Genomic DNA, 15,567 nt, shown 5'->3' with positions numbered 1-15,567 from the left:
CAATGCCTATTCAAATCCCTCTCTTTAATTTAAAAATACATTTTATTGATTCATTTTTTATCATTATTTCACAGCCATTTTTAAATAAAAACACTACAAATACCTCCAGATTGGACTCACTCTCAGAATGGAGAAAAAACTAGGCAAAAAGACCTGAAACACTGCTTGCATCCAACAGTACTGGCAATCTTCTGTCCTCCTACTCCACTCCTTTCCAGCTGGGTGGTGAGAGGTGTATTATATTTTCTGTTTATATCAGGACCATGAGTGATTTTTCAGCTGCTCAGAGTTCTGCCTCATTTCTATGACCTTTGTAATTTACATTGTTGTAGTCATTGTGTATACTGATATGCAATTTCACTTATTTCACTCTAATGAGTTCATAAAATCTCCTCAGGGTTCTCTAAATTCTTTGTTTATGTTATTTCTAATTACGAAGTCACATTCAGTGACCAAAGATTCCCCCCCACCCCCACTCTAAGAGAACCTACTTTATTTTTAGTTCTTAGTTACCAGGAAAAGTGTTCATATGAATACTTTGGTATATGTTGGACCTTTGCTTCTGTCTTTGATTTCCTTGGGGATATATGCCCAGTAATGGGATCCTTGGGTCAAAAGGTACAGGTATTTTTATCTTTTTTTTTTAACCTTAGCACAATTCCCAGTTGTATTCCAGAATATTTAGAATAAATCACAGCTCTACTAACAAAGTGTTAACATGTCTTCTTTCTGTATTCCATCCAAGAGAGACTCTTCCTATTGTTTGTTTGCAAAATTTGAAGGGAAACCTCCAAATTGTCTCTCCCTATTTGTGTTTGGTAGCATGTGTTTATATGGCCTTTTTGAGTTGTATTTCCTCTTCTGACAATAGAAAAGGGCCATTGCGGTTATCAGCTGGCATCAATTTCCCATCTATCTTGGGTATCACACTTTGGAAAATTTGATACAAATATTTCCTCACTCTATAGTTTCTCTTCTTCTGTCTTCACTGATTTTGTTCATGTAAAGACTGTTTAATTTTAAGAAATCAAAATTGTCTCAGTTTTCTTAGTGGGGAGAGCCTTGCTTCACTCTGGAGCCAGAGAACCTGTTTCCCAATCCCACTTCTGATACTTTCTACTTGTGTCACCTCTGGCAAGTCATCAAAACTCCCTGGGCCTCAGTTTCCCCTGCGGTAAATTAAAAAAGACTGGACTAGATGACCCCTTGAAGTCCCTTTGGGCTTTACATCTATGACCCAATGATGATTCAAAAAATGTTACTCTAGAAAATCAAAGCCTTGAAGGAAGTAATTTAAGCAGAAGAATTAAATTTTAATGCCAAGCTAGTTCAAATCTGCAGTAGATTTGATCATGAACTCTTTCCCCAATCTTGGTTTTAATCCTCTTATTTCAAAACAAGTCTGTCTCATATTTTCTGAAAATTTTTTTCAGTCATGAGGGAAATTTTTGAGAAATTCCTTAAGTGATCAAATCTAGATTTTAAGGTCCTGAGTCACAGACTTTAAGATTCCAATATTTTATGTCAGTATACACTAAAACTACAAACTGGAATCATTTTATCTCTTGAACTGAAGCAAAGCCAAGTGCTCTCTGTTGCATTACTTATTTGTTATGATTTTATTTTTGGGGGGTGAAGGAATAATGAAATATGGTCTGGAGGATAGACAAGGTTAGAATCTGAGGAAGAGGTTGAGATTTAAATTTTATTCAGAAGAGAAAAAGGGAAATAAAAGGATAAAGAGTGAGAGCAGATGCAGATAGTGTCATGTGTAATAATACATGCCATTCTGTTCAGCAACAAGGGGATGTGAAATGACCTTGAAACGAATATTATCGTAAGATGCACCAGTGATAAAACATATCATTAAAACCTTCACATCAAAGCTCACACCTGAAGGAAGAGCATTCTACCTCTGGCTAGGAGGTTAATACTACAGCCGTGGTGTTTTCATTGTATCATTTCTACATTTGAGTGAAATTCATAGTTCTATTTTCCACATATTATGATGAGTATCCACACTCAGCAGTAGCATTCCAAATAATGCAATGTACCATCAACATAAAAAGAAAGTTCCCATAGGGATTTTATCATACACTCAAAATACAGTTATTTGGATCTTTTTTCAGTGAATTTGTTTTTTTAAAGGTCATGTCTACATAAGCAGAATTTCATAAGCACAGTAGGAAATAAAATCAGTTTTGCTTTAAGTACTCAAGAACCAAATACTAATTCCTTTGGATGGTTTTCTGCCTGTGGGGGGAAAAACTACAAATTGTTTTGGTAGATAGGATATGAATAGTTAGTGATGAAAAATGTCACTCTATGGATGACAGTGCCTGAGATGAGAAGACAGCAGGCTGTTTTGCCTGAGTCATGTGCATCGGCTTGAATTCAGATTTCAGTTCTTAACACCCAGATCCATGATAAATAGCAGCAAAATAAGCAGTCAGATAGGCAGAGGGTAAAAGTGAAAGGCTAAAGAGGCCAAACAGCCTCTCATGGAAGGATTATGTGGTAGAGAGCTCTATCATGCTCTTCCCTGCATTTTTTGTGATTAAAAATTTGGGCCAGGTATAATTTTCTTCATTAAACTCACATTAAAGTATTTAACACATGATTTCAACCATCTCAAAGTGTTGTTAAAGCATCACTTTACTCAATTTACTTGGTTAAAGTACACTAAAAACTGGAGCTAACTCATCAGAATATTAAATATACCTGTATCTACACATTTCCATGTTTATATGTATAAATTCTGATTCATTCATATATATATATATATATATATATATATATATGTATGTATGTATGTGTGTATGCATATAGTATATATACACACAAAATACATATGAGAAATTGTATATAGATACATAAACACACACAAATACTTCTTTTTCTTCTTGAACATCATGCCAACATGAATCTGTTGGGCTTTTATATTTAAATGTTTCCTTTGGTTTTCTTTTTTGGTATATGCATATACATATATGTGTATATCCTCTTCCTCATTATTATTAGATACAAAAATATATTAAAATACATCTATCTGTAATAGAGAGAGAGAGAGAGAGAATGGCATAGTAGACAGAAAGCAGGCCTCGTACCTAGGAAAAGCTTGGTGCAGGGCACTTTTGACATTGGCTCTGTCTTGGGGAAGTCACTTACCTTCTCAGTGATCTAGGCAGCTCTCTGAGACTCTAGGTTTCAGAGAAGGTGCTGATCTGCTCTGGCAGAGAGGGTTTCCATGGGAGGAGTTCCCTCCATCAATAAAATCCCAGGTCTAACCCCCATCCCTATCTCTTTATCTCATATAACTGATTGATCCTTGCAGGAAATGGCATTCTTTTAGAGCTGGTTTTGATGTATTACCCTGTAGTCAGAAAAATCAGAGGTACCACTGTGACATGACCAAGTGGATTCTTGCTCAGTAATAAGCCTTTTTAGGGTTATCCCTTTGTTATCTGCCACAGTGAGGATACATTTTAATTCAGGGCAGATAGGTAGTTTCTGATGTGTATAGGAGACAGGATGTTATTATGCTATTGATTTCCCCCCCCCATTTTTGGTTCAAAGAATCCTCAAGTTCTGTTATTAGCTTCACAGCCCTCCAGATATTAAAACCTCAATCCTCCTCCCTCCTCTCCACTTCCTCCCTCTACTCACCCTGCATACACAGTCCATCTGTGCAGTTCTTGGATTGCAGAACGAGCCCCTCGCAGTCCTTGCCTCCATTCTTGGGGGCTGGTGCTGAACACTCTCTCCTGCGCCAATGGGTACACTCTGTTCCACAGGTCGACCACTTGCTCCACACTGTCCACCGACCATCCACTAAGCACCCACCCAAGCACAAAAACAAATGCGAAAATAGCATCACTTAGGGAAATGTAGAAGTATCTTGGATGTGGGGTATCTATGTCTTTTCTGTAAATTGGAAGGGAGATATATTTTGGTTGTGTTTTCCAAGGGCCTTTCTCATGATCCTTTTCCCTACTGATAAAGCTCCTGGTATCCCCTATATTTGATTCCCCATTTTACATGTATTCCTTCCAATAAGTCTTATTTTTGAGAAATCATAATTTTGTCATAAGAACTGAAGTCACATTGATTTTTCAGGTTCAGTCCTTTAGAACCATTTCTTCTGTGTTGTGACAGGCTTGTCAGCAACTTCAATGAAAATCAGTCTAGATATTGACATTTTCAAGGTACTATACATAAAAAAATACACAAAATAATAAATTACTTCAGGGTTTTGCTTACAATGCTTCTTATATATGTCACAGATGTACAAATAAAAAGTTGAGAATGAGATTTTTTGTTACTTATAGCATAGAAACATAGCTAATAAACACAACAGCCATAGTAACATGTTTATTTTAAAGGGCAGATGAAACAATGCTAACAGGTTCTAGAGATGGAAGAGACCTTAAGAGTCTAAACCTCTTATTTTACCAATAAAAAAATGAGGCTCAGATAAGTAGTGGCAGAGCCAAGATTTTATTTTCCCAACCAACTCAAATCACTTTTTATTTGCTTTGTATAAATTTTGAGATTATTTGCTTATCTGCATGCATTACCCCTGTCCCTAGTAGCACAGAAGCTCCTTGAGGGCAGGATACTTTTGTTTCATTTTATTTTGTTTGTCTTTGGGTCTCCAGTCTATAGTACAGTGACTGGCATGTTAATAACCACTTGGTGAAATGAAAGTTCTGAGGTGACCTTCCATCAGAGGTGGGATTTGAACCAAAGCCTTCTGATTGCAGATCCAGTGTTTTTTCCATTCTACCACTTCACTCCCTCCCAACATCTTTTGGATTTCCAAAGTGCTAACAAAAGAAGCTTGAGGAAATTCCAGGATGCATGTGCTCAGTGGAATTGTGTGTCTCTAGCCAAACTGGATTGAAAGGGGGAAAAGTAGCATAAGGCTTAGAACTGGAAAGGAACTCTGAGGTCATCTAGCCCCAATTCTATCATTTGATAAGTGAGTAAACTGAGCCCCCAAGAAGTGAAGTGGATTACCCAAAAAATGGTCCAATGGAAAGAGCCCAAATTTGAGGCGAGAACACCAGGATTTAAATCTCAGCTATATTACGTATTACTTATGTGATATTAGGCAACTCTTTTAGCCTCTGGGCCTCAGTTTTCTTATCCATATAATGAGGGCATTAGACTGGATGATCTTTAAAGTCCCTTCCAACTAAATCTGTCATCCTGTGATCTTAAGTGGGAGAGGTGGAGTTTGAACCCAAGTCCTTATACTATAAAACTAATGCTTGTGGGCCTCTACCACCCTGCTTCCCATCACAGATTAGAAATGTCATTTCTGTACAGTGACCCCTTTGAGTCTTCTAGCAAGTGCCAGATAGCAAGGACTAGTATGTAAATGTCATTTTTTCTACTTTGTATGTAAGCCCATGCCAACTCCATTCAATTCAGCAAACATTTATTAAGTTCCTACTGTGGGTGGCTGTAGTTGTATTATTGGGTAAACTCCATTAACTACTTCGTAATAGTCAGAGACCCATGCTTTGAGTTTTTGCTTTTCTTAAGTTGCTGCTAACAAGGAGTTAGGTGCCCTTCACCCTTCCAGCCACCTCCCAGAAATAAAGCAAAGCCATGTCCCTCCTGTTACAAATCCTTCCTCTTTCTGGTCTTATAGAATACGAATATTTCGAACTGGTCGACTGGCTGTTCTCTGTACAAGAGCTTCTATCTTCTCCCTGTGCCACTGCACAGATGGTCAGTCATGTCTGCAATGCATGCCAAGATCACCTCAGATGCTCAGAATCCCTAGCTTCCTCTACAGGCCATCTTCAGGGGCACCTCCTACTCAATCCTTTCCTGATCTCCCAAGTATTCAATTCCTCTTGAAATTCCTTCATACATACCTTCTATTTACCAGTCCATTTGCATCTTGTTTGTGTTTTTTTGTTTGTTTAGTACAATATGTATATTTTGTCTTAGCCATGGTAGGAGCCTAATTAACAATTGCTTAAGTTGGGGTAATTTTTTCAAGACCCCTTTCTTCCTTTGAGGTATCTGGCAAAATTGCCTTCAGGGAGGTCAAGTGGGCATTCAGGATTTTTCATCTAGCTCTCCCTCTCTTGGTGTATAAAACACACTCTGTCCCAAGGGGCATTAAGTCACTCAAGGAGTGGAGTATTGAGACCATAGGATCTGGAAGGGACATCAGAGGCCATTTGTCCAAACCCCTCATTTTATAGCTGAAGAAACTGATGCTTAGAAAGTAGGTGACTTGGCCAAGGTCATGTGGGTGTTAAGTGTCAGAGGTGGGATTTGAACCCAAGTTTTCTGATTCTCTGTTTTAGGGTTCTTTCTATTATAACATGCTATTAAATTCAATTGCTACAAGTCTATTTCCTAGTAGTGTTATTAATGGGACTATTTCAGGCCTGAAATGATGCATAGGTGCTGATTTTGAGCGTGCTTTGATGGCCTTTAAAAGAGTAAAAGGCTAACGAGTAACCCTTGCTCCCATGTAATAACTCTTGTTTCATTGAAAAATTTTAACTCTCTTGTGTAGTCACCTTGCAGTCTTATTATGACTCTCAGCATTGATTGATTGGTCAATTGAAGTTGATATAAAGCTAATATAGGCTAATGAGGTTTCATTCCACCAGGGCCTACCCAGCATGGGCTTCTCGTTATCTGCTCTTCCACTAGTGTCTTCTCTGCATCACAAACAGTGACTCATCCTTTCATAAGGGAGAATCATTACACTCAGTTCTGGGACTCTATCCTGGGGCGCTGATGTTCTGGATTGGTCAACGAATACAAATACACATAACCCAATATATCTAGTCCACAGAGACCAGGTTTTAAATCCCATCTACATAACCACCAGGACAACAGATTTTTGTCTATACTTACCCTCCCTATTTCCAAAGAGCTTGTCAATCTACTGCCCCTATAGCTCTATTCCCTATGACTATCTATGCCAAAACCTGACCACCCATCTGTATTATTATCCCTCTATTAGTATATAAAGTCTTTAAGGTCAGGAACTATCTTTATTTTGTATTTTTTATATCCAGTACTTAGCAGTGTGCCTGGAACATGGTATGTACTTAAATGCATGTTGATTGATGGACTCATTCATAATAGTTGGAAATTCCCAACACTAATTATATATGAAGTGCATGAAGTTGAAAGACAGCATGGCGCAGTGGTTGGCCAGGGTGATTTTTGGCCCCTTCATTTGTAAAATGTCGGGATAGCAGTACTCACAATTTTGGGGAAACCAGGAAGACATAAGTTCATATTTAGCTATGTGAACAAGGATAATTCACTCAACTTTAGTTTCCTTATGTATAAAATGGTGATAATAATTCTGGTTTGAAAGGTTGTTGTGAGGTACCAGCAAGACAATGTACATATAATGCTTTGCCAAACTTTAAGGTGCTATATGCCTTTCGAGGATTGTTATTGTCTTTATAATATTATCAATATACTGCAAGGTTGTTGTGAAATGATTGCCAAAAAAACATGAGCTGTTTTTAGTATTATACCAGCCTAGATTTAATGCAAACCACAGATGACCAGAAAATTAGGAATGCTAAGTACGAAAGAAATATCTATTATCTATCTATCTAGTTTATCTGTCTGTGAAATTGAAATATATAATGTCCCAGAAATATTAATGAAGTTTTAAGTTCTAATAACTCAGATGTATAAATGCCTCAAACTTGTAAAAAAATTTTAAAAATCATTTAAATGTTTATTTAAATTTCTTTTGCACTTACTTAGTTTTATTACTTTCGTAGGGTTACATATGTAAATTTTAATTTAACGAAAGGTAGTACAAGCATTGTGTGTATGAAAGTTTCCGGAGGATGCTTTCTCAGAATGGCGGATTGGTTTACCACCTTGGTCAACTGATCTGTCTCCATTAGACTTTTTCTTATAGAGTCAAATCAAAACTATTACGTATGCATCCAAACCTCATTCTTTGGATAACCTCAAAGGTAAGATTGCAAATACAATTATTTTATTTATTGAACCATAGCTAAGGAAAGTTTTTACAAAGTTCAAAAATTATCCAGAGTGACGTAGAGCACAAGATAGTGGTTAAGTTGAATTTTAATACCCTTCAATACCTGAAAGACCTTTCAAATATTCCTTTTGTGAGTTTGTAGCATTTATGCTTCTGGTTAATAAAGCTTAAAATGCACTTTGTCTATATGCATTATAAATATTTTACAAGTTCATCCACTTGTACTTGTTATCGTGGGAACCATAACATGGATAGGACAACACATGAAAAAAAAGTTGAAGTTATTATGTGACAGAAATAGTCTAGTTTACAGACGAATGGAGTATCATATAGCAAAATAACCAAATGGCTCATTGTGGGAGTGTGATTGCTTGGAGACTCAAGAATCTGTGAAATCGATAAATGTTGGTTTCAGCGACTCTCCCATCTTTAAGTGATATCTGAAGGAGGAGGTCCTGCCCAGCAGTGAAATTACCAAGAGAAATGCAAAATAAGGAAGAAAGGGAAGCAAGATGTCTGGCAATGCACAAACTGGATAATCCACTCCTAAATAATTAAGTTGGTCGTATAATTAATTCTCAATTTATTCACATTAATGTAGTACTGTAGGGATTTGAATCATTCTAAAATCATTTAGATTTCCCTTTGTCATGTATTACTTGCATACTCTATTCATAGTATTCATGCTTCTTAGCTGTGTTTGATTTAGGTTAATATTAAATGTTATTTTCATTCCTTGAATACAACAAGGAGATAGCTTAGAAATGAGCTAGGTGGCAAAGAAGCAATCTTGGGATTAGACATTGCTGTGGATAATCTATAAACTAAACACTTCATATGTATAGTTAATTAAACGTAGGCTGTTTAGTATTTGCAAAATTCATTACCCAATTGTCACAAATCTTTCTCAATTTCTTTAATTTATGCCCCAAATTTCTAGTTGCCTTGCCTAGAAGTTGACATTACAGTTATGCATGATGCCTTCCAAATCATTTTCTAAATTTATGTTCTGATTTACTTTCACAGCTTTTTGAGGACCAAGGACTTTTGTTCTCAACATTTTCAGCTTTCAGTGCTGCTTAACACTTTTGTATTACAAAGCATTCATCTTGGCTTAAGCTTTGTGGAATACTGTGGAAGGAATAAATTAACTGATTTTTGGATTTCCTGTTTGCATACAATTTTACATATTTATGTGACAAGTGAATATTCTTTTTATCAAATGCTTGAATTATCAACATAAGAATTATGTGGAAAGATGGTTTTTGAATGATTTTTCACAAATTCAGGTCAGTTATTTTAGAGTGCCCTTGAATAGTCAACATATAGGTGACTTTTTTTGGCTCCCCCACCTCCTCTGAGACACACAGTAGATTACATCTTTGCTAGACTGGAGCCCAAGCAGACTGCACTCACTTCTATCATCAAAAGCCTAACAGGAGGTAGGGAAATAGGGAAACTGGATTTACTGACCTGGGCACAATGTCGTACAGGCTATTTTCTGAACGCTTTGTCCTTCACAAAAGGCACCACCATTCAGTGGTGCTGGGTTGGTGCAAGTTCTGGTACGTTTCTGATAACCTCGTCCACATCGACTGTTACACACAGACCATTCAGTCCAGGTGGACCAGCCACCATTCACTAAAACAAAGAACAAAATAAACACAGCATTATACACACATCTAAAAACCCTAAGCCCATCTCTGAAACAGTGAAACAGTCTAGGTGGAAGTTTTAAAATTGGATAGATCCAGAGGGGTCATCTAGTCAAACACCACTGAGAGAAATGATTGTATTAATAACTAATTATTGAATCAGGACCAAGGTTTTCCCCTTTTCTACTTCCTCATCCAGAAATCAACCAGTGTGGGAAATCTTTCTGAAAGACAGTAAAAGAAATTCTAAGTTTGGGCTGATAGGAGAATTCCTGCTCACTGTGTTTACTCAGACAGGTCTAGGAAAATGTGGATTCTCTCTTTTGTCAGATAAGTAATATGGAAATTGATATGTCTCTTTGAACAAGACTTGGGTGATCTAAGTCACATACTTCCAAAACCTTCACTGGAATAGAGCCCAACCTCTCATTATAATATTCATTTTCTCATCAATTGTTAACCAATGAGAGTCAATTGCCACCGTCAGGAACACCTACTCTTCCAAGGGCATATAAACTGTAAGCCCACCACCATGAGGGATCTTGGGCATTTGAGAGTGACACTGACCTCTTTTTATTAATAAATATGCTAGCCTTATTATAAAATGATCAAATGACCCAGAAACTATGTCTCTCTAACTTTTTTAATGCCATACCACATTTTATGGTGTGAAGGAAACAAGCATTTATTAAGCACCTATTTCATGCCTAATAAAATGCTTTAGAAATTTTGTTGTTGTTCAATCATTTCAGTCACGTCTGACTCTTTATGATCCCATTTGGGGTTTTCTTGGCAAAGATACTACAGTGGTTTGCCATTTTCTCCTCTAGCTCATTTTATAGATGAGGCAAACAGGGTTAAGTGACTTGCTCATAGTCACACAGCTATAAGTGTCTTGAGGCTGGATTCAAACTCAGGAAGACCAATCTTCCTGATTCCAAGCCAGTGCTCTATCGACTGTGCCACCTACCTGCCCCACTTTACAAATGTTATCTCATTTGATCTTTATTACAACCCTACTATTTATCCCTGTTTTACAGTTGAGGAAATTGAGGCAGAGAGAAGTTAGGTGACTTGCCCAGTTTCACACAGCTAGTGGGTGAGTGTCTGATGCCAGATTTGACTTAGGTCTTCCAGACTCCAGACCCTGTGCTCTGTACACTATGGTGCCACCTCACTGCCTTATAAGGAAACTTAGAGCCATTCAAGGTAAGTGACTTTTCCAAGGTGATATCCATTAAGTGTCAGGATTAAGATAAGAATGAAGTTGTTCTAGCTCCTAGTTTATTATTCTATTCCATTACAAAATGATGACTTAGAGTAGCTGAATTGTTCTTAAAATGTTGTCATGGAAACAATTCTTCTACATGATTATGCAAAGACTATGGTCAATATGAAAAAAAAACTATCTTATTTCAATGACAGACCATTAATTATCTTTCAAACTGCACACATTCAAATATATTAATGATTTTGATTCAATTTAGTTGTATAAGTTAATTTAGTCAAAACAACAGGTTTGACTTATTTCTCCACCATGCTGACTATCTGGTTGAATGAATTAATGGCCAATTAAGTCAAAATGGGAAGCCTATTATAACTGAAGGCATGTAAATTAAGTATAGCATGTGGATTAACTATGAATTTACTTGCATTTTGATAAATGTACATACCTATTGTGTACTCTTCATTTCTAAAGAATTCTTCCTAGACCTTTTTTCAGATATCTCAGTACTTAGATAAGAGGGTTCTCAAAATCTTAGTGGTACCTTCTACATTTATTAGTGACTTATGAGAGTGGTCCTTAGATGTCCCATATTCATCATTTCATGAATCTCAAATATACCAGAAATTCATTTAACTGACTTACAGCAAGAAACATTGTTATATGTATGTTCTTAGAATACTTCATCATGGTTCCTCCCTGTTCTTTTTGATCTCTGATGACTTTGGTAAAGAGAGAATAGGGTAGGGCATATTGATAGCCTATAAAGAAAGCAGTCAGTTTGTTTTCCCCAAGGCTACTTAACCAACTCAGGCTACCCTGTCCTAGAATATTCAAATATTACCTTCACCCACTAGCCTTAGGTCAGATTTCTTGTTTAAGAATCTCAGCAAGGTGTCATTTAAATTGCTCTAAATCTGAATTCTAATTCACAGTTTAAAACCAGTCACTTGTGTTTGCAACATTCTTGAACAGAGTATGTATAATATATGCTAGATCTAGAGTACCGTATAAATACTATATTACCGAAGAGAGAAACTTGCATCTACATTGAACTCCAATGAGATACATCTAGGTCTAACCACCGTATTTTGTTTATGATTTGCGTACATTGTGACCATGCCCTCTCTCTTCTTTGCTTTCCACATTCTGCTAATGAACTCACTGAATTGTTTTACAACAGACACAGAGCAAGAAATATCTCCATTGTGATCCAAGGAAGGCAATTAATTACAGTAAGAGATAACCCTTAAACTGACCAGCAAACTAATGCTCAGAGTCATCACAGGGTTTTAAAATTCTCTTAGTAGTCTGTCCTACCATTAAGGGGCAGCTAGGTGGTGCAGTGGTTAGTGCCAAGCCTGAAGTCAGGAATATACATCATTGTGAGTTCAAGACTGGCCTCAGACACTTACTAGCTCTGTGATCTTATGCAAGTCATTTAATCCTATTTTCTTCAGTTTCCTCATCTGGAAAATGACCTGGAGGAGGAAATGGGAAACTACTCCAGTATCTTTGCCAAGAAAATCCCAAATGGGATCATGAAGAATTGGACACAACTGAACAACAACAACTCATCACTAAAATGACTGTTTGTAAGACACTTTTACACTCTGAAGCCTTTTAGCTTCAGTCCTTGTGGAAAACTCTGTCTCATAGAGACTAAGCCAACTGAATTACTGTATGGTAGTAGTCAAACTATAATCACATGATGAGCCTGACTCATGATCATGGGTATCAGTCTCCTAAAGGAAGATAGGCATATAGGGAGACATATTTCTTTCACTGAAGTCTTTCTTTGATGCTTCCTCCATGGCAAGATCCTGGGTTCTTATGCCAACAGAGCACCTAATCTGGCAGATCCGACCAAATTGGAAAGGTATGGATCAGTCTGATGGTGGATCAGGAGCTCTTCTCTGAGGACCAACCCAGACAAGTTGGGAGAAAAAAAAACCTCATCGATAGGTTGTCCACAGGATGAATAAATTTGCAGTCTCAGTGCCTCATTAACTAAGACGCATAAGGGCTATAATTTGTGTTGAAGGAAGAAGCACTCACATCCATGAAATCACAGATTCAGGAAGAAATGAAGTATTAATTCTTTCAATAAGGGCTTAAAGCCACATCTCCAAAATAGTAATGCAGTCCTTTCTAGTGGCATTCTAAATTCTAGTTATTTCTGTGCTCCTCAACGAACCTCATAATACCTCGACACTTTCCCATGCATTCTTAGGGCTGTTGTGCTATAAACCTGGTGTGCCCAATGGCCAGGCTTTGAGACAAGCATGAAGTTGAGCGTATGCTGTTTGATATTATATTGGGATATTCCAACTCAACCATGAATAACTCTACACTACCCAAGAAACAATCCAAATATCACTTGCCTGGGGTAGAATGGGAAGACAGAGGACTCTTTAGGAGTGGGAAAAGGGTTGTATGGAGGTATTTCATTACAGCAATGATGCAGATGGGAATCTTTGGCCTAACCCAAACTGGACTGGGATCCCCCCAACTTTGGCAAGACAAAAAAAGCTTACCATAGACTATAACAGTTGCTGTCGTGCTTTTCCTCTTGGCGACAATGTTTTTGGCAACACATGTGTAATTTGCTGTATCTGAGAGACGAGCCTGTTTTATAATCAGGTTGTGGTCAATGGTAATATAAAAATTCCGATCTTCAACAGGATCAATTATCTCTTCATTTTTCAACCATTCCACCTATGGTGCATAGAAATATTACATAAATCCCAACTTTTGAAACCTTGAACTTTTTTTTTCTCTTTCTGTTTACTTCATGATGGGCATAAAATGTCTCTCTACCAAGATATGCAAATCGGGGGGAAATAACTTAGTGAGGTCATACCAAGTATCACTCACCTGCCAAACATGTTGATTCTGTCTGTACCATATTGCACTCAAATGTCAATGAACCAATTGGGAAATACAGTGTTCAAATTGTTTTCATTTTCCTCTGCAGGTAGCGATGGGAAAACGTGTATTGCCAGGTTCAGAACCCAATCAAAAATAATAGGCTAAGCATTTCAAAGAATTCAAGCCATTTGGTATTTGATTAGTTTACTCTTGGTAACTTACTTGCTTCATTTCGGAAAAGAAAATAGAAATACAACCCCCCCCCCCACAAAATCATCTCAGATTCCATGTAGCTTTAATAGAACAAAATGGGATGATTGAAGTATAAGTGAAGTTGAAACATATGGATTAAATTACCCTGAAAAGGCTCTTATTTGAAACAAATGTGTTTAGGGAAACATTTAAACCAAAACACTTGAAAAATCAATCTACCCCCCCCATGTAGCTCAACTCATTCATCATCATCCATACTCAAGAGTTAGATATCCTTTCTTAAAGAGAAAACCATTTTAATCTTGAACCCTATAGAATAACAGAGGAAACTATGTCAGTTTGTTTTTTTTTAAATCTTATTGTGTTATCCTTTACCAAGCAGAATCATTTTCTAGTAATTAAAGTGGCATCTTTCCCCCTCTCATTTAGTCAGGGAAATCAGGCACCTTAACATTTCCTGATTTGTTTTAAAGTTTTGAAGATGGTAGGGAAACCTTTCAGTGATAGGAGATCAATACTGGTGCCATTTCCTAGAGGTTCAGAAGCACCTCAGACTCCAGAGGAGGTCTGAAAATTCTTCAGCAAATCTGTCAGTATGTTTGATGCAGCACATCTTGAGTTTCTATCTAACTAGGGAACTCTATGATGACATTCCTCAAACAAAAATTTGATAGGTAACTTGTAAAATAGCAACCAAAAAAGCACTTGAGGCAAACATATGGATAGGAGCAGTTCTGTGCCTTGATTGAAGTTTCAAATACATGCTTATTCCTTAATTCTTAATATGTTCTCTAATTAAAGGTGATGTTAGTGCAGATTATCTCAAGCAATATCTAATCCTAGGAATCATTTGTTAATTAGTCTTCAAATAAAGACTGACTCATTCAGTCAGATACCAGAGTTAGGCATAAGATGTAGAAAATAACCAGATAATCTCTGTATCTGCACCTATCTCTTCTAGTCTCCTCTACTCTGGAAAGAGGAGAAGGTGAGTTTAAGATCATTTTCTACAAAACTGGAAATCTACTCACAGATAATTGAGAATGGGCTTTTATTTATGCCTACTTGGCACTGTTTAACTTTCTTAACAAAGGTGGTAGCAAAGCCAGTGTATATTAATAACAAAGGTAAAAATGATATTTTCTGGTTATGGTGCCTAGTTTCAAGGTACCATAACACATGATCAACAGGCCATCTCATGAGCAATTTATTCGTTTAAGCTTTTGTATAATGAAAAGAAACCCAAGACGTGCAAAGGAAAGAATTGCTGAGATTAGGGCGGGGGAAGAGGAGGGAATGACACAATTATTGGTAGAGAGGAACTTTCTTCTTGAACAGAATTACAAATCTTCATCAAGGATTTTTTTAAACTCAGAATTAACACTTCAAAAAACAGGGTCTGTAAAAGGTCTAGAATCTTGCAAGGGCTCACAGACTGATGATTATAAAATTATATTCTTGTGATATATTTCGCTAGCAGAATTCTATTGCAAAGAGAAAGAATGCCTTCCTGTCATACTAAGCTATATCAGTAATGCTATCTCTAGAAACTAAATTTTTAATTATGACAAAATGGTAGCTGATCAATT

General features: G+C 37.0%; 1 protein-coding gene across 2 annotated transcripts in view; it reads right to left on the bottom strand.

Moving 5' to 3' along the window:
• Window positions 1–15,567, bottom strand: part of UNC5C (unc-5 netrin receptor C) — a 401,391-nt gene that overhangs the window by 80,943 nt on the left and 304,881 nt on the right. For both annotated transcript variants that reach the window (XM_021008379.2, XM_021008380.2), the window contains exons 5-7: window positions 13,432–13,612; window positions 9,488–9,655; window positions 3,667–3,831 (exon numbers count right to left, since the gene is read on the bottom strand). In XM_021008379.2, the coding sequence (XP_020864038.1) occupies window positions 3,667–3,831; window positions 9,488–9,655; window positions 13,432–13,612 (514 nt within the window). The remainder of the gene's footprint in view (window positions 1–3,666; window positions 3,832–9,487; window positions 9,656–13,431; window positions 13,613–15,567) is intronic.

Source organism: Phascolarctos cinereus, unplaced genomic scaffold (assembly GCF_003287225.1).
Source record: "Phascolarctos cinereus isolate Bilbo 61053 unplaced genomic scaffold, phaCin_HiC Scaffold_9;HRSCAF=440, whole genome shotgun sequence".
NCBI classification, from domain to species: Eukaryota; Metazoa; Chordata; class Mammalia; order Diprotodontia; family Phascolarctidae; genus Phascolarctos; species Phascolarctos cinereus.
This window is presented reverse-complemented; position numbering and strand designations above follow the sequence as displayed.